The following is an 18,297-nucleotide window of genomic DNA, read 5'->3' as shown; positions in this document are numbered from 1 at the left end:
CTTATATTCAGTGTTAAGTTCCTGGTATTTTGTAATAGTTACCCAAAAAAAAAAAAAAAAAAAAAAGGGAGGGCAAATAATCACATTGCTGCAGTTGCAGTTCCAGTTTATTATCCAAGATACAATAAACCTCCAAAATGATACTCTTTAAAGGGGGTAGCTGGTGCAGTTCTTGCATGTTTACATGCTGTTGCCTTAAGCTGTTAACTGCTAAGAGTTGACCTCTTCCACTGCAGGGTAAAGTCATGTCTTTGCAGAAGATTTTGGTCAGTTAGAAACGGTAAGATTTGTTCCAGCTTCTGGATCAGCAGTAGTTTTACCAGTGGCTTCCACAGAAACAAAGTGAAACATGGTTTAAACCAAAAAAGACATTAATTACTTTTTGTTATTTTGTTACTCAGTAGTTGTCATCTTGTAAAGCTATATACTTTTTACACACTTTCGCTTAGAGGATCAACTGCACTTTAGTTATTTTTCTGATCTGATCTGCAGTTGTAAAGCTGTGACAGTTGTCTGCTTGTATTTTAAAAAGGGACAGGAGAAAAGGAACTAGATTTAAATAATTTTAAACATCAAGAGTCATTAAATTCTTAGGAGAGTATAATTCTGTCTAGAATACTGCAAGAAGTGTGTAAAGTCTTGGTTTTATATCAATTCAGTTGCATTATTAACTATATTTTTATATAGTGCTTGTATGAGTTGTGTTATTTTCGGTGTCATGTATCTGTTGTAGACTGGAGTAGAACTGCTACAAATGGTTTAAAGAAGCAGACTGTAAATCAAGGAGTATCCAGTTCTTCCAATTCCTTACAATCAAACAGTAACTCCACTAACTCTACAACACTGCTAATGAATAATGATTATTCAGTCCATGCAAATGGAAATGGTAAGTATACTGCAAAACAGTATTTCTTCAGAGGCAAAATTCTCCATCCTTCTTGTTCTAACATAGTACTATCCTCTGAATTACTGCCCTCTGCTCTGTTCCAGAGAAGTTGAAATGCAGGTGCAAGTAGCACTGTGCTCAATTTCACTTGCAATTTGCTGTGGCTTATTTGTCTGCTGAGAAAACTAGATATGAATCACCACTGATTATACTTACTGAAAAATGATCTTTTTTTCGGTGAACATAATCTAGTTCTTCACATTCTTGCAGGGCACGTCATGCTGCTGACTTGAGCTCTCAGTAAAGACAATCAGTTTTTCAAACTGAAAAATAACTTACGAATCTGTAACGTATAAAACCCTAAGTCAAGCAAAACTCAGAGAACATTACTCCTGTGCGCCTGAGGTATTTTTCCCAACTGATCAAGAGCTGAGGCTAAGAAGTCATGTCATCAACTAGAATGTTTATTATGAAGTTGATGAACATGCTTGGAGAGGCTGTGTTGTCCTCATTTCTTGGCCTATGCTGTCAGAAGGCAGCACATAATCAACAGGATAATATCAGCTGATAACCTCTCAGATGTACAGAATAAAAGCTATGGAATTCATATGTGGGTTAGAGGTTACTGTTCCTTTGAGTGTACTAACCGCATGTTGCAGAGAAATCACAACACTTCAGGAGATGGCATTGGGACATGCCCTGAACAGCTTTCCAAATTGAGTTTGTTTTTTGGTTTTTTTTCACATTCCTTTGCAAAATATCCCTGTTTGGACACCACATAATGCAATGATTAACATACTTTTTACCTAACAGGTCAATTGAGAACCAGAATCCAGTAACTCTCACTATCATTAAATACAAAGTAAGGCAATATTTTTAGGTAGAAGGATTTCCTTTCAAAGAGAGAAATTTTCAGGCGCAAAAGCCTGCATGTCTTGTAGGGTTCTTTTTTCCCTGCTGTGTTAATTGCTCTGATGAAAGAAGCCATCTCTCCCTGCAACATTTGAAATGCTTATACACAGCTACAAAAGCATTTGACTGCTCTTCTCAACAGAAAGAAAGATAGCAGAAATGTTCTATTGAACTTGTTTGTTGTAGCAACTGAGTGAATGAGCCTGTTGTGGCTTTCTGGAAAAAGTTTTTTCTTTTGGGTATTTTAGAATGAGATGCTAAATTGATGGTCTAAACCATTGAGTGATGCCAATTCTGTTGGATGTGCTCCACTTCTGTCCTACTTCAATCACATAATCAGACTTTTCCAGTGTGAGGGTCTGTGAGCCCTGTGCCAAAAGCTTCTCAGACAAAAGCAGCTGAAAGAACTTTGATAGAATCTTGTTCCTGTGCACTCTCAAGCATGGATAGCTCAGGTGATCCACCTCATTTCCTATTTTATTGTGTATTTTGAATGCTGTGAACCTCATACCACATCCCCCATTCATATCAAGAGGCCTGTATGATACCTTGCCTGCATAGTTTGACAAAATAATTCTTCTGGGTCCTTAGGACTTCCATGAGAAGAGGCTAAACCTATGCTTGGATAGCTCCCAGCAAAGCTCTGAGGCAATTCCTTACATATGATCTTCCGAACATGGGGCAGTGGTATCTCAGAGGAGCTGGGCTAGTGCCTCCAAAAGGCATTAGGCTGCACTTAGCATGGGACCTTCTAATCTGCTGCACGTCATTGCTCTGCTCTCAAAGCTGGAGCTTGAAAATAACATTGCAAGGCTTCATTTTAAAAAGTGCCCTCCAAAACCAAAAACTCTCTAGAAATGAAGACCCATGTCATAAATATACTGAACTATAAACTGTTTATGGTTTTGGCCTCACTGCTTCCACTGAAATGTTATTCCAGATTCAGGACTGAATGACTTACTGTGGTAAGTTTGGGATGTCTGTATAGCCTGTGGCTTTGCTTTCCTACTGGACTTCATTTTTTCATGGCATTCTAGTATTTCCTTATTTTCAGTTTCTCTCTTGCAGATTTGCATGTTTGGAAAACTACCATTAGGTATCACATGGCCAAACCTGCAGATTTCCTCACTGAGGAATACAAACCACCTTTCTGAATTTGTTCACAGAACTGCATTATTTTCTTCTCAGCTTTTGCCCTAACATTAGGGCACAGCTATTTTGAAAACTCCTAAAATGAAACAGTTGTAGTCAAGCAGAGGGTTAAACAACAGTCACATTGTCAGCAAGCATGGTTGTTTTCTGTAATTTCAGCCTTTTCCTTATTTGAGTTGATGAACAAAGCTCTTCTGATTGTCTTACCCTGTCTACATTTGTGCCTGTTTAACTGCTTGATGGCTGCTTGAATTAATAACTAAACTTTAAATCCAAACTGAAGCATCTACACAAATACTTAGAATAAAAAAATCCAAATTCTCATTAAAAATATTTAGAATGTGATACATAAAGGCAGGAGATTTGTCCGGTGAACTAAACATTTGTAAAAGGCTTCAGTCAGCAGTGGTATTATATGTGTTCATTGTGGATTCACCTAAATGTGTAAGATGCTCTGCAGTCTAAATATGGTTTTGACCCATGATTAGACCTAGGCCGTATTCTGATTGTCCTTCAGAAGTAAATGCTGTAAGTTGAATTCCTTTCAAAGGCAAAAAAATTCCTTGTTTTCTCAAACACTTTCTTCTTTCAGTTGCATGGCATACCTGAGATACCTTTAAAACTCAATTTCATAAAGCAAAACATTAAAATGAGGAGTATTTTGCATCTTGTCTAGTGATACTTATTCCAAGTCAAGTCTACATTTTGAGAATTGTGACCTTCATTGCTTAAAATATGAAATCCTGTTGTGCATGAATATATTAACATCTCTCAAATCTAGGATTTCACAGAGGAAAAGAAATGTATACAAAATATTTACCAAAAAATCCACATTTTAAAATTGTTGCAGGGATAAAATGAGTGTGTGTGAACTCTCTATAGTGACTAAAAAAGCATGGGAGGCTTGATTCTGAACCTTTCTGAGAGGAGATGCACTTTTTTTGTTTCAACAGGCCATCTTTCCAGTGAGAAGAATGGTGTTTGTTTCAGTGTACAGAATGGTGATGTGTGTCTCCATGACTTTTCAGGCAAACAACTTGTATTTCAAGACAAGGATGATACCAGCAGCCAAGAAAGCCAAATCTCACTCAGAAGGACTTCAAAGAGAGGAAGCCTAAGTTCTATGGAGAAAATGTGATTTCCTTTTAAACAGCACATTGTTTTACAGTGTGAAGTAGAGTTTTACTTTAGCAGTTTTACATAATATGAGCAGACCAAGAACTGGTTTTATTTAAAATATATGGTACTGGAACTTCAAGGCAGCCATGCAGTGGATTGACAAGGACAATTATTGAAAAAAAAAAAGGAACTTACTATTTTGAGAAGGTCTTGGATATCAGATTACAGCTGTCACATTTCCATTTTGATTCTTCATCAGAGAGTGGGTTTTTTTGAGGGTTTTTTTTTTGCATTTAAACAAAACTTTTATTTAGACTTTTTTCATTACAATTACGTTTATCTGGATATAATGCTTAGTAGTATTGTATAAATGTAGAAAGTTATACATACATACAAACGATGTTAACTTTTAAAATGTTAGCTATGCTGTCTTCAACTTTTTATATGTTTTAGTAGCAAACTCTGCAGTGATGTACAGAAGCAGAAAAATATCAACCTTTAAGCATCTCAATGATACTTTTTGTATTTATTTCTTGTAATATAAATTTAAATATTCCTATGTATAGAAAAGTAATTGATATTTTGTTTGCAACTGTTATTGTAAGTTTGCATTTTTCATTAGTTAATTAACTTTAACATACAATAATACAAAAGTTAATTTGTCCAGTAAGTGGATCACCTACAGTGGTTTGAATATATTCACTGGATACAGAAATGTAAATAACAAACACAATTGGTCTTGAACCTTTAGCTCCCTTTTAGTACACCACAGAGGGATAGAAACTGGGTATAATTCAAGTAGAGTGCCGTGAATGGAGTGCTGAATAAAATAGTCAGTAGGTTAAGTATACAACTAAGTCGTGTTGGTGGCTTGAGTAAATTCATCAGGTTTTGCCATTGATTTCACCAGGGTCAGTATTTATCTTGAATGGTGAGATTAAACACACTGCCATTTCTCATTTGCAATGATGAAAGTAGAGAAGTTTGCAGGGGAAGGAGGGGGGAGTTGGAGAAAAAATAGAAATAATAAATGACAGCTGCTATATTTAGTAGCTGAGAAACTGTTTGTTTCATTGCATGGCTGTTTTTTAAGGGGCAGCTCTTGAACTATTCTAGTGAGTTTTTCTGCTTGTGCTTTGGCTCTTGCTTGGCAAACCAAACACTGAGGTGCTAGCTCAGTAATTGCTGAAGGAAAATTTCATTCCCCTTGTGATATTTACCTGAAAAAAATGGATTTTGGCTCTTCGTGTAAAGCTGAAAGCCCATACAACATTGTGAAGATTCCTCCTGAACAGAAATTGGCCTATGCCCTGGTTTTACCTCTTCTTCCTCACACACGTGGAGCTGTGGCCACTGCTTTTTTAATTTGCATTCTTGGGCAGAGGTTGGATGCTCCCAGAGTAAACTAGGACAAACTGGTGCTGGGCTGTGGACCACCAGGCCTTGTAAAGGGGGCTGCATGAAGCAGGTGCAGGCTGAAGGGGAGCAAAGGCTTTGGTTTCCCAGAGGTCTTGGTGGGGAGCCCTGAAACACTCTCCTCAACAAAAAGCATGAATTACATGCCTCTTATCTGGGGCTCTCTTGTGGTTCGCAGTTGAGCCTCTTCAGTACTCAAACCCTGTTGTGGTTCTGTGGGCAACACATGGGTTCTTTCAGTTCTTTCAGTCACTTATGTCTAAGATTACTCTGACTATGCTTTAAAGGTGAGAATTTAAAGTGTTTGTTGTGTTTATCCACAGGGTTTTAGCTGCATGTTTGTAAAGCCCTTCCTGGAATGCTAGTAGCTGGAATACATTTCTGTGAATGCTTTAACTATTTGGCTAATTGCCTTTGCGGTGTTTCTTGTAAATTTATTTAATGTTCTTATATTTATATTTTCAACTGTAAAAAAAGCAATAAATTTGCAGCAAGTACAACACGAAATATAGGAACTTTGGTTTTTAGACAAATGTGTTGTTAATTCTAGGCTGCATTACAATTCTTCGGATTACAGGATCTACAGTGCATAACCTCTTGGAGAAAAAACTGACCCAGCTTTTGCATTTGTCTGCTACATATTTTACCTTTCATGGTTCTAGCAGATCTGGATTTTAGCACAGAAAACCCTGACCTAAGTCTGTCCAGTCAGTGCCTGCCCTAAAGTCTGCTGAAGCTCTCCCACAAGAATGCTGTAAGCAAAAGCACATAGCTGAGTTTGGCTTCAGTAATTAAATTCCCTATGGATACACATACTCCATTATCTCTGACCTGCTCAGAGTATTCCTTTTTTTTTTTTTTTCACACTAAAATTATGTTAGGATTCTTTAAATAATTTTATTTTATATATTCCTAGGGGTGGGGAGTCCTTTCTGACTTTGCCACTTAAAAGCACGCACGTATTGTGGTAAAATTTTGCACTTACACCAGCATATTATTTTAGCTCAGTAAAAAATTATCATACTCGAGCTGAAAACGTGTTTTTACATTGTGTGTTACAGTATCTTTTTGGTACTTGGTCTCTCGGGCATTGTTTAGGCACGACACCCAGAACTCGGGGCAATCTGCAAACACCTGCCCAGAGCACAAAGTAAGATGCTGTGCATTAACTTGTGGCTGCAAAGCTAACTCGGGGGATCTGTAAGGAGGTTTTAAGCTTAGTCAAAGATTAACAGCAACCTGTCCTGTGCAGCTGGCACCACCCTGCTCAGCAAACCTGGTCCCTAAGTCCAGTGTCTCTAAAAAGTAGTGTCCTGAAGGAGGAAGATGGTGCGGAGTTCAGGGAAAGAGGGAGCCTGGTCCATGTTTTGGCACGGTGCAGATTTCGCCGCGCGGCTCTGGCAGATGGAGATGATGAACCTGCGAGCTCTGTCCTCTTTAACTGCTGTGCAGAACCTACAGAGGTGCTGTCCGACGGCCGCCAAGGGAACGAACGCGTCTCTGAAAGCTGCTTTCTCAACCACGACTGTCAGTAATGCAGTCAATGAAGGAAGCACAGCAAGGAAAAGAGACAGTAGTAACTCTGTTAATGCTACAATTTCACATGAGAAAAAAAAAAACAAAAGCAAAACCAAAAAAAACGGAAAAAAATCCTTTCCGACTTCTGAGTGAATTCCACACCTTCGGCTACTCTGCAACATTTGCTCCCTGCTTCAGCATCCACGTTTTCTTCCTGCTGCCAGGAGCACAGACGGAATGTGAAGGGTTTGCAACTGTATGTAACAAGTTTGTTGGTTTGTGGATTTTTTAAGTGTTTGTAAATTTCTAGATCTGGGTTCTCTTTGCCCGTCATCCCTTGTTCCTGCTCGCTCTCGTTGGGGAGCTGCAGCCTGCAGTCAGGCAAGGGCGAATCGAGTCAGAACCCTGCCTTGCTCGGTGCCTCTCGGGAGTGTCTGTGGGAGTAGCAGGTTCATTTCCCGTGGAAATCTCCACGTCTTGTTTCTTTGCTAAGTGGGAAAGCCAAGGGGTGTGAAAACATGGTAAAGTCTTGCTGCTTTTTTTTTCTTTCATTCGATCAGATCTCAAAACGATGGGGTTTTTTAAAGCTGGGGGAAAGAAAAGCTTCCAACAAGTATTCTGGCCTGCTCAGCTTTATTTTAGGAAATTACGAAGAGGTTGTATAAAATCGACTTTATTTTTTACAAAAGCAGACGGGCTTTTGTCATGCCATGTGGCCCCTCCTCTGCTCGGTCCCTTGCGCACCCTTGTGCACCCGCGGTGTTCCCGCGGCGCCTGAGGGCGGAGGCCGCTGCCCGCCCCGCCCCGCCCCGCCCCGCTCCGCCGTGTGGGCGGGGAGAGGCCGCCGCCATCTCCGGGTACCGCCGCCCCGGGCGCGGCCGGGTCGGGGAGTCGGGCCGGCCGTGGGGCCATGAGGAGCCGCAGCAACTCGGGGGTGCGCCTGGATGGCTACGCCCGCCTGGTCCAGCGGACCATCCTCTGCCACCAGGTGAGGAGCAGCCGCCGCCCCGGGACGCCTGCTCGGGGCTGGGAGCACCGGGCGCAGTGGGGCCGTGCCGGGGCGTGGGGCGGCTACCGGGGCCGGGGGCTGCAGGAGGGACACGAACATCCCTTCTCCGGCCGGCGCACGGCCGCCTGTCCGCATCTCCCGCCCCCGCCTGCGGAGCAGCGCCGGGAATGCTGAGGCGGTGCGGATCCCGGGGGTGCTTGTATCAGTGCACCTTGGAAACCGTGTGGAAAACACAGCGAGTCTGAGCTTGCAGATAATTATAATACAGTGTATGCAATGTGTTCGTGGCCCTGTGATACACACCCACCCGTTGTGCACACTATATATATGTGTGTATATATATATATACGCACACATGGTAACAGCAGCATTACGCCCCGGTGACATAAGAGCTCCGAGCAGGACTTTGTGCCGCGCCTGTCAGCACAGCGCGGTGCGGATCCCTGTGTGCTCCCCGCGCACGTGTGTGCGGCGGGGCACGTCCCAGAGATTCCAGGCTATTCTCCCACTGTCCGCACTATTCTCCACTGCTGAGGCTCTGGAGCGACAGGCGGGGCTGCCTGCACAGGCGAGCAGTGAAAGAACGAAGATAGCGGGGGTGGTTGGCAAAAGCCAGCTTGCGTTTTTTGGTCAGCACAGTGCTCTCTTGTTAGCGTGCTCGCTTCACCCAGGTGGGCACTGAGGACTCAGAAGGTGTTTGGCAGTGTCATGCTTTGGTTAAAACAATCCGGTACATAAAGATAAGCACCAGGGGTTTTTGCACAGATCAGTTACCAAATATGTTTTGTTGATCGGAGTTCCAGTGAAACTGGAAAGCAGTGAAAGAAGAGGCTGGGACCTAAATGCACTTTGGTCAGTAAGATTTTTGTCACTGGCAGTTCTTTTGGGTACAGGGTCCAAACACCTGTGAATTGGAGTTTGTGTACTAATTATTGTAAACCAGTAGACATGAATGCAAGAACTGGTATATGTGGTGTGAGAAGTGGTGAGAAGTTAATTTTTCACTCTTGCTGTGCTGGGGTGCAGGAGATGCTTTGGATTGTGTTCCCATCTCTGCCTTTTGTCAGCAGGATGACCTTGGGCAAGTCACTTTGGCTTCCAGTGCCTGCCTTGATTTCCTTGTTTATGAGGATGCTGATAGCAGCTTCCATTAGGGGAGACATGGAGCCTCTGAGATGCAGAGCTCAAACATGCCCCATGAAAGCTGCGCCTTGATGTTATTAATATTTAACAATAGTAAAGAGGATAAGTAAATGGTAATACAGGAGTTTATGTTGGTGACTCAAAATTTTGTAATTGCCATTTAAAACACTAGGATGAGTGTTCATGACTGTGTATTGCCTTTTCCACTAAGGGCTCAATGTCTGGGAGAATTCAGAGGTGGGGAAAGGAGATAAGTACGTTTTCTTCTTTGTGTGGAAAGCGAGTCACAGGCTAGCAGTGAGGCAGAGGATCAGTGGTATTTCAAGAGGGCCCACAGAGATGCTCAAGGCACATTTCTAGGGTTTTTTCTGTATATTTATACTCCTTCTGGTTTTTTCATTGCAATAGATTGAAAATGTGGAAGAGGTGCAGTGCTTAGTTGGGCAAGTTAGGATGGTTGTCTTTGGACCACATGCAACCATGTCTTCCTTGGGAGCAGAATAGTCTATGGCTGGATGGGCTGGGCTGCTGCTTCACTGCTGCTGGTGCCTTTTTAGGGCCTCTCAGGAAGGAGACAGGGAGGTGAGTTTTAGCCATGGGTTTGCCCAGGAGCAGCCTGGCAGAAGAACCAGAAGGTGTTTAAAATGCTTCTGAGGTGCCGCTGCTCAGCAGAGGGAGTGATGTGTGACTGTGACCCTGCACCTCACATCCACAGCTGCTGGAATGCAGCCTTGGCACATCAGCTGCAGTGCTCTGAGGGAGGGCAGTGACATGCTCACCTCTGTGAGGTGCAGCAAGGGGAACACGGAGTGTGCACGGGACATTGGGCTTTCATCAGGTGTTTAATACTCCAGGAGCCAGGCTTCTCAGTAGCAGTAATTGATCTTGCTTTCATTCCAATCACTCTAGATCAATATGATTTTAGAGGCAGTTTTTAATGGATGATATCTGTGCTACCAGACTGATGTGTTCAGACAACAGGTCCAGACCTCGCACCAGGGTTGACAGTTTTCTCTGTGTGGCACCTTGTAGGATCAGGTCAGTAGCAAACTTTTTCCTGTGTTGCAGATGATGAATTGTGCTGGTCAGTCCCTGCAGCATGCCCAGGGATAGTTATGATCCTGTTAAAGGTTGTAAAAGGAGGCTGAGACCAGACTATTGGCTCCTGTCTGTGTGGGGTCTTCCAGCTGTTGCATATACCCTCAGGGACCGGGGACAGAGGGATGTTCTCAGCTGCTTATTACACCTGTTAAATTGAATGAGATAAGAAAAAAATGCGAATCTTAAGATTAGGAAATAATAAAACTTAACATCTATGTACATTTTAAATATTGCTAGAGTACTGTAAGTGAAAAGAAAATGGACCTGATAAGGAAAGCTCATACCTTTATGAGTAACCCCAACTGTATTACAGAATCACAGAATATGCTGAGTTGGAAGGGACCCACAAGGATCATCAAATCCAACTCCTGGCCCTGCGTGGGGCCATCCCCAAGATTCACATCATGTTACATCCGGCTCCACAAGCAAATCTGCAAGATTTGCTAGAGCTTACCTCAGTTTTCATCTGACAGATCAATAAGACAATCTGTTTAATTTCCACTTTTCAGCAAGATGCTAAATGTGGGCTTACTTGCTTTGCTGCTCCAGTTAGATCTCCACTGCTTTTGTGCCTGTACTGCTGAAGTTCTTATTAGCACCTGCTGCCCTGTAGGAACTGGTATGTTTTGTGGTTTGGGTTGTTGGGAGGGGGGGTTGTCTCCAGATGGACAAATAGATTTAAAAATAGGATTGGGCATGATACAACAGTTTAAAATCTTAGTCCAGCCATCAGCTTTCTGTTGCAGTGCTCTCAGCTGGCAGCCCATGGTGCTGATAAAATTCTTTGCTCCGTGGATCTTATGTGCAGTGTGATTTGCAGGATGAGATCTGCTAGTCTAACTAGCCATCACTGCATAGAAGTAATGCTGTAAAGTACTATTTAAGCGAAAATCTCTGACATTAGTGGGATTAAGTGCACTCAGTGCTTCTCTGGGTTCTTAAGCACCTTGTAAGGGTTGTAGTTTTCATATGATGTCAGCAGGTAACAGAAGAAAGTAATTGTAGTTTTTAAGAGTAAACACTTCTAAAAAAGCTAAACCAAAACCACTGAAAATATTAATTAGTATATTATGTTGTTCTCCTAACATTCTGAATGTGCATGGGGAAAGACATTAACATGTTGTCAGTCCATGAGAGCCAGCCCCGGTGCGTCCCAAAAGCTGGGACCAACTTTTAGAGGAATCAAAGGTGCTGAAATAGTGATAGCTGCCCTTGGAGGTGTTTAATACAGCCTCTTGAGGTAGGCAAGTCCCTCCCTGGGAGCTAAATAGGCTTTTAAAGTCTTGGATAGGCCATTTATGTGGGATTTCCATTTTGGTACCCAGAGAGATTTTTATTTTTCAGCTGGGAGCCAGCCCAGCATGGAGAGTAGGGAAAAATAAACCAAAATGATCATTTCTCAGACAGCAGAGTGATCTTTATCAAGCCAGGGCTGCAGGTGAATAGATATTTGTTGTCCTGCATAGGAGGGAGGGATACAAAGTGTCCTCTACAAATGTTGGGAGTATGCAGTCTGCCTTTTGAGACCCTGGGTTTTGTCAAGTGGGCACAGTACTGAACTGGGACTTCTGTTACTCCTTGTTTGACTTTTCAAGATCAAAAAGAAGTTTTTTAAGCTGTTTGCATTCATATGTGCTACATTCCTCATCAAACAGATGAGGAGGTGGTCCTTCAGCTGTTATTTGGTTTGTGAAGACCTTGCTGAGGTGGGGTTGTTGCAGCAGAACTTCATTTCTACTCTGAGTGAGCCACTAAGAGTTGCTGTATTAAACCACAGCAATAGGGCCAACTGTGCCTGTCTGTCAGGCTGTCACCCCTGTGGTGCTCAGTGGTCACACACAAAGCCCAGGAAACTGTAACTAAAGCCCCTCCCCCTCAAACCAGCTTTCTTAAAAATAATGAGTTGAGTGAACCAGTGTGTGGGAGAAATGAAAAATTGGTGGATGTATCCTTTTAAATTTTACTTATCTTTACTACTGTAGTCTTTGCCCGTTGTCACACCAGCCCCAGCAACTGGTCTTCATTCACTGAAATTTTCTATAAAGGCTTGATTTGATTGAAAGTTCTATTGACCTTTTGCCTCTTTGCCTCATTTTTTAGTCAAGAATGTACAGCCAAGAAAGATGGTCTAAAAAAATTAAGGGTAGTGAAGTGATAGGAATTAATGATGCAATGAAAAATTTAATGGAGTAGTTAGGATGCAGGAGACTACTCATTGTACTGCTTTTCAGACAGTGCTGCTTTTCAACACCTTCAGAATTTTTTTCCTGTCCATTTTCCAAAGGAGTATATAAAAAGGTTTTTGCATTAATTTAGCTGTCATAAATCCAGTGGGCAGACATACAGAAATAACTTTTTTAATCTCCTAGAAGATAACTAGTGGTTTTTTAACTTTCTCAAGATTATGCCACAGACCAGTTACATAGAGAAACATATATCCCATACTCAGTTTCTAGCATTAACTCAGTACCCTCTTTTCCTCATAAATATGTAAAATTTAATTTTCCATTTCTTTGATCTATTCTGAATTTCACTCAGTGACTTAGCTACTAATCCTGTGTGGATGGAGATTTCCAGCTGGATGCTCTAAACTTTACAATCTGAAGTGTTCAAATAAATTTTGCATTTCACTTGTGTGGATTTGGGAAAGAAGGATGGAATCTCACTTCTGTTGTGAAATCATGAGCAGCCACAATGTGCACTTAGTGTGAAATCATCTTTAGTTTGTTACCCGTTAATACAGGAAGAAGTGATGCTTCTTAACAGGTGGGACTCGAGGTGGTAATGTTTGTTCTTTATTCCTTCTGCCATGGTTAGAACCCAGTGACAGGGCTGCTTTCAGCTGGGACAGACCATAAGGATGCCTGGGTACGGGACAACATCTACAGCATCCTGGCCGTGTGGGGGCTGGGAATGGCGTATCGGAAGAATGCGGACCGGGATGAGGATAAAGCCAAAGCCTATGAGCTCGAGCAGGTGCGTCAAGGCTCAGCATAAACCAGTTCCACTGTTTGGGTTTTCTTACAGTAGTGTTTCTGGAGAGTGCATTCGCGCTGCTGCTGTCCCGGGTATCTGACAGGGTTTTTCCAGCTTGGAGTACATCTTGTTCCAAAGACAGCAACATCCGTGCAGTGTGTGGTGTGCAGTATCTTTGGCAACCTTCTGGCAAGGAGGATTTGAGGAACTGGATGGCAGAGAGGCTAACATCTGAATTAAACTACAAATGAAACAAAAATCTGTATAAGTCAAACTTCCATCAGTTGGCTGATTGTTGAAGATTAGGCTTCTGAGAGGTTTTGTGCCCAGATTTACAAGCTTCTCTCTGATTAGACCTTGAGGTCCCTCATGAGGTGTATTATGGAGCAGAAAATCAGGCCTAGGCTGCTTGGATCTTGCAGCAAATTATCTGCTAGACCATTCTTCCCTGTAAAGAGAAACATGCCATTTAAAGTAGTAGCCCTTAGAATGTGCACAGAGGTTGTACATGGTGTGTAGGCGTGTTTGATCAAAGCAGAGAAGATAACGATCTCCAAACTGATAAGATCTGTGCTGGAGAATTGGAAGGGGACATAACTCACACAGTTAAATGCTAAAATCTGCAGCTGGGTAAGTGAGTATCAGAAATGAGAGTGTAGCCAGAGGTGGGTTAAATGGGAAGTGAGGGACTGTTGGTGTCCTGCTGTTGTTTTGGAGTCACTGGGTAAATTTTTTGCTGGTATGTCCTGCTCAAACCAGGGAGATCCTGGTGACAGAATAACCTTGACTCAGTTTGCATGATCATATTTTGAGGCTATATTTTGGGAGTAAAAAGATGGGATTGATTTGTTTGTTTAAGGCACAATCTTGCACTTCTCTACATTCACACTTAAGGCCATTTCTCGACTAATCACTTGCTTTTTGTTGTACTGTATAAAGAGTGGAAGAAGCTCTACAGGTCTTGCAGTCGTGTCAATGTCTTGAAGTCACCCACCAGTGTTCCCCAGATCTGTCACTCAAAAGATTAGTATTGGTATTATTATAAGACATAGCATTCCTTACTTCCTTTAGCTGGATAGAAGGACCGCAGAGAGCTGTTCCACTCTTTAGAGAGGACATTTGGGAAAATATTTCTTCTTCTACACAGGGATGAAGGAATAAAATCTGATTAGTTATTTTAAAAAAAAATAGCAAATATGCTTTTTTTTTTACCTTTGGCAGGACATTAGCAGAGGGTGTGAACTTTGCCATTTTGAATGTTGTTTGTAAGAGCTGATGAGGCTGAAAGTGTCACTGGTTTGTTTTGTTCCTGCAGAATGTTGTGAAGCTGATGCGGGGACTCCTGCAGTGCATGATGAGACAGGTAATGCCATAGAATCGAGTTGAATTAGTAGATGTTGTATTTACAAAGCACTTCGTTGAAGTGTGTGGTTCTTGTGTCTTCTGTGGAGTGAGGTTTTTTACGTGTGTGCAGATGATAGTGTGGGGAATGTTCTTAAAACTCTTGAGCAAAACTCTGACTTTACTTCCACTTCTTGTCCAAGTAATGTTTTGAGATTGTACTTGTAGCAAAGCAGAGTTTTGCCTTTGAAAACTGATTTTCACCAAGATGCATGCCTGTAGTTTAGATCTGAACTTAACGAGGTAATTTAATCTTATTCTTTCCTGTAGAGATGTGGATTTAACTGGAGTCTAAAGTCAGAATTGTGTTTAACCCTCTGGTTAATCAAAACACACTGAAGTGAGGTAACAGGAATTAAGACCTCAAGTTTCTCCTCACCTAAGAAAAGTTGTTAATTTTGAAATAGTTTGGAGAAGTTCTTCCAAAATGTTTCAGATTTGAGATTTGTGATGTTTTTTAGGTAGATAAGGTAGAGAAGTTCAAACGCACTCAGAGTACCAAAGACTGCCTCCATGCCAAGTATAACTCTGCAACTTGTGCCACGGTGGTTGGGGACGACCAGTGGGGGCATCTGCAAGTGGATGCAACTTCCCTTTATCTGCTCTTCTTGGCACAGATGACTGCATCAGGTAAGCAGAAGATATTTTTGCCTTTTGTTGCAGCCTTTTCTATTCCAACTTTTCTTTAAAAAGGAAAGAAAAGTAGTAACTAGCTTCAAAGATCTTCACATAATTATTGCTCAGAAGCAAGTAATATTTCTCTGGAAAAGAGATATGACTTACTTGGAATTTCATGTTTATAGTAACTGGCAGTGTCTATTCCCTTAATGTTTATTGGCATCAAATACATGAGATATTTAGAGTTATGTCAGAGAAGTCTCATGTTTACAGACTTCATAGGGCATCCTACTGGACAGCCACATTTCTTCAGAGTGTGGCAACATCAAGTCAGGTGCCACTTGTGCCATCAGTGTTTCTTGTCTCAGTGGTGCTATTTTATCTTGTGTTCTTTTTAATCATACTCCTCCTGTGAGGATAAGGATTTGTTTCCTTACATGTTTTCCTGTCCTTGGAGCCCCTTGCAGTGGAGCCCTGCAGAACAGGCACCTGTTCATCTTGAAGGTTCCTAGGTAGAGCACTAAGCAGCTAGAGGGCTGGGGAGCTGCAGGAATTGGCATGCACTGCTCTGGAGAGCCAGAGCTGGCTCAGATGTCTCTGCTTTAGACCCATGGTCTGAGTGTCACCCTCACAGAGGTGGTTTTTGGTTGGTCTTTGAAACAGTGGATATTGGTGGGGTTTGAAGTATTTTGTCAGCAGCAAGTATTGAGGCTTGCTGCTTGACCTTTGGAAATTAGTTTGAGTTTTTCCTTTGATTTCAGTGGGCAGGAGCTGGTAGCAAACAAACAAAAACATGAAACTCACTGAAGAGTAACTATTGCAGTTCTGATACAGTATAATTATTCTCTTCCCTTCTTTTGATCAGGGCTACGTATTATCTTCACTCTCGATGAAGTTACCTTTATCCAGAATCTTGTTTTTTACATAGAAGCTGCCTACAAAGTTGCTGTAAGTAGTTATTTATATGTAAATCATCTGAACACTGCTCAAGTGTGGGTGGAAAATTATTTCTTGCTGGAGAAGTAAAATAGGGACTTGTTTTTTCCATGGAAAGGTATCAGCCTGTCAGTACTTTACATTGTGAGCAGCATCTTTGGAGATGTTGAGAGGGCTGTGGAGGATTTACTGCTGCGTGGGTGAGGTATACTTGTTCTATCATAATAACAGTGGCTTTTATTGATAATTAATAATGTTTCCTGATGTCTAATTAAAAGTCTTGTGGGCCTTTCTAAAAAGGGCAGGTTGTTAGCAAACCAAGTTGAAGGGGCATGGGGAGAAACATGCACAGGGGGAGGGATAAAGGGCTTTGTGTGTTCTGTGAAGGCACCTGATCCTGCTGGGGTATATTTTTATGTGCTGCTTTTCAAACATGAGTAGGGTCTCTTTGGAGACTTGGAGCCCCTTTTCTTTTTTCTTTTTTTTGAAAACAAATAATAAACTAATTTCATGTAGCAGTGTGGATTTGTTGTGGGACAAGGTGGGGAAACATTCCTTTTGCATATAATCATGCCTTTTTCCTGATGTGTTTTTCTTGTGGTGTTGTTGCAGGATTATGGAATTTGGGAACGTGGTGATAAGACAAACCAAGGAATCCCTGAACTGAACGCGAGCTCCGTAGGGATGGCCAAAGTGAGAATGTCTTCCTCACACCTCCTTCATGGCTGCTGTGTTATGCTTAAGGGCTCTGACAAACCTGATGGCTTCCTTTGTATGTCTTCTTGGCAATAACTAGCTGATTGTATAAGAATTTTTGTTTAGATATGAGTGAGTATTCTTTAGTGCAAAATCTTTGTGATAATGGCTCTCATTGAAGGACCTCAGCACAGTTGTTCCAGGGATCGCAAGAAGGGTACCAGGTTAATTGAACCATGAATCTGACAGATTCAGTAAGATGCAATCTCATAAAGAGGCAGGCCTCTGGTTTTCTTTCCCTCCTCAGTTCTCCAGCCTCAGTGTCATATGTGATGTTCTCATGGTAAGATAAAGTCAGATGTAAATTCTAAAACACAACAGAATATCAGTTTAAGAAATTTTCTACAAGTATTTTAGAGAGAAAAATAAATGAAGATATACTTAAAAAAAAGTGGATATTTCTATTTCCCTCATAGCACAAGGTCACAGAGATACTAAATGAAGCTTAGAAGGCCATAAATGTAAATGTGTAATTGACAGCTACCTTATTACATGGTATCTGAGGGACAGACAGAGGACAAACATCATTAAGGTCAAAGGTATATTTGCCTTTCAGCAGGATTTGTTAGCTCTTGTGTGCACTGCAAGAGGGAGAAACTGCTGGTCTTGGCCCCACACTGATATAGGAGGCTTATTTTGGAATATAGGACAGGAGAAGCACTTTGTATTAAGTACGTCATTATTTAGATGATGTCTCAGTGGAAACCCAGCTCCTGATTTTTTTGCATTGGCTTTAAATTGTAGGAAGGAGCATGAGCACATCAGAAATAACCAGAAAATAAAACCATAGTTACTTTTTTAAAAATATTGCCAAGCTTCCCTTTAAAGATTAAAAAAAAAGTCTGTGAAGCAAACTTCTGTCTTATGTAATTTCTTTCAGAGGTTAAGCACAGGTGCTAGGGTGTATACTTGGCTTAAAAGGTGTTTAATGATTTTGGGTTGTGGTTTGGTTTTCTTTGAAGGCTGCTTTGGAAGCAATTGATGAACTTGATCTTTTTGGAGCTCATGGAGGACACAAATCAGTGATTCATGTTCTTCCTGATGAAGTAGAACACTGCCAGGTAAAAATTACGAGGGGAAAACCTAACACCCTCTCCCTTTTGCTTTTAAATGAAATGTTGATTAACTAAGCCAAGGATGTAACGTAATAAGGATGGCTTCAGGCTATGCTGCTCACCCTTTTTCTAGTTGATATGTGAAACTGAGTAGTGTGAAGCATTCTCATTCTAACTCAGTTAAAAATAACTGCACAGAGTTCTCTGTCAGCTTGCAAATAGTGTAGTCTCATTTGCACTTGACATAGTTTTTTGAAGTAGGCAAATTGTTTTACATCCCTCTCTCCTGTTCTTGTTTT

The 18,297-nt window shown here is 41.6% G+C and overlaps 2 protein-coding genes across 13 annotated transcripts in view; both read left to right on the top strand.

The window, feature by feature from the left end:
* Positions 1–6,000, top strand: part of ADGRG2 (adhesion G protein-coupled receptor G2) — a 59,775-nt gene extending 53,775 nt beyond the window's left edge. For 4 of the 5 annotated variants that reach the window (XM_039551195.1, XM_039551177.1, XM_039551191.1 and 1 more), the window contains exons 27-28: positions 734–886; positions 3,904–6,000. In XM_039551195.1, coding sequence (XP_039407129.1) covers positions 734–886; positions 3,904–4,088 — 338 coding nt within the window. In that variant the 3' untranslated portion in view covers positions 4,089–6,000. The remainder of the gene's footprint in view (positions 1–733; positions 887–3,903) is intronic. The other variant, XM_039551202.1, reaches the window with a different exon arrangement.
* Positions 6,001–7,840: 1,840 nt separating this feature from the next.
* The window catches only part of PHKA2 (phosphorylase kinase regulatory subunit alpha 2), a 44,891-nt gene continuing 34,434 nt past the window's right edge, over positions 7,841–18,297 (top strand). For 3 of the 8 annotated variants that reach the window (XM_010394465.3, XM_019282958.3, XM_010394468.3), the window contains exons 1-7: positions 7,841–7,991; positions 13,074–13,232; positions 14,548–14,595; positions 15,095–15,263; positions 16,117–16,199; positions 16,800–16,880; positions 17,906–18,004. In XM_010394465.3, the coding sequence (XP_010392767.1) occupies positions 7,914–7,991; positions 13,074–13,232; positions 14,548–14,595; positions 15,095–15,263; positions 16,117–16,199; positions 16,800–16,880; positions 17,906–18,004 (717 nt within the window). In that variant the 5' untranslated portion in view covers positions 7,841–7,913. Of the gene's footprint in view, positions 7,992–10,765; positions 10,876–13,073; positions 13,233–14,547; positions 14,596–15,094; positions 15,264–16,116; positions 16,200–16,282; positions 16,393–16,799; positions 16,960–17,905; positions 18,005–18,297 lie in introns of those variants that run through there. The other 5 variants (XM_019282959.3, XM_019282961.3, XM_019282962.3 and 2 more) reach the window with 5 other exon arrangements.

The sequence above is a fragment of the Corvus cornix genome, chromosome 1, assembly GCF_000738735.6.
Source record: "Corvus cornix cornix isolate S_Up_H32 chromosome 1, ASM73873v5, whole genome shotgun sequence".
NCBI lineage: Eukaryota > Metazoa > Chordata > Aves > Passeriformes > Corvidae > Corvus > Corvus cornix.
The sequence above is the reverse complement of the archived record's forward strand: the minus strand, read 5'-3'. Positions and strand labels throughout refer to the sequence as shown.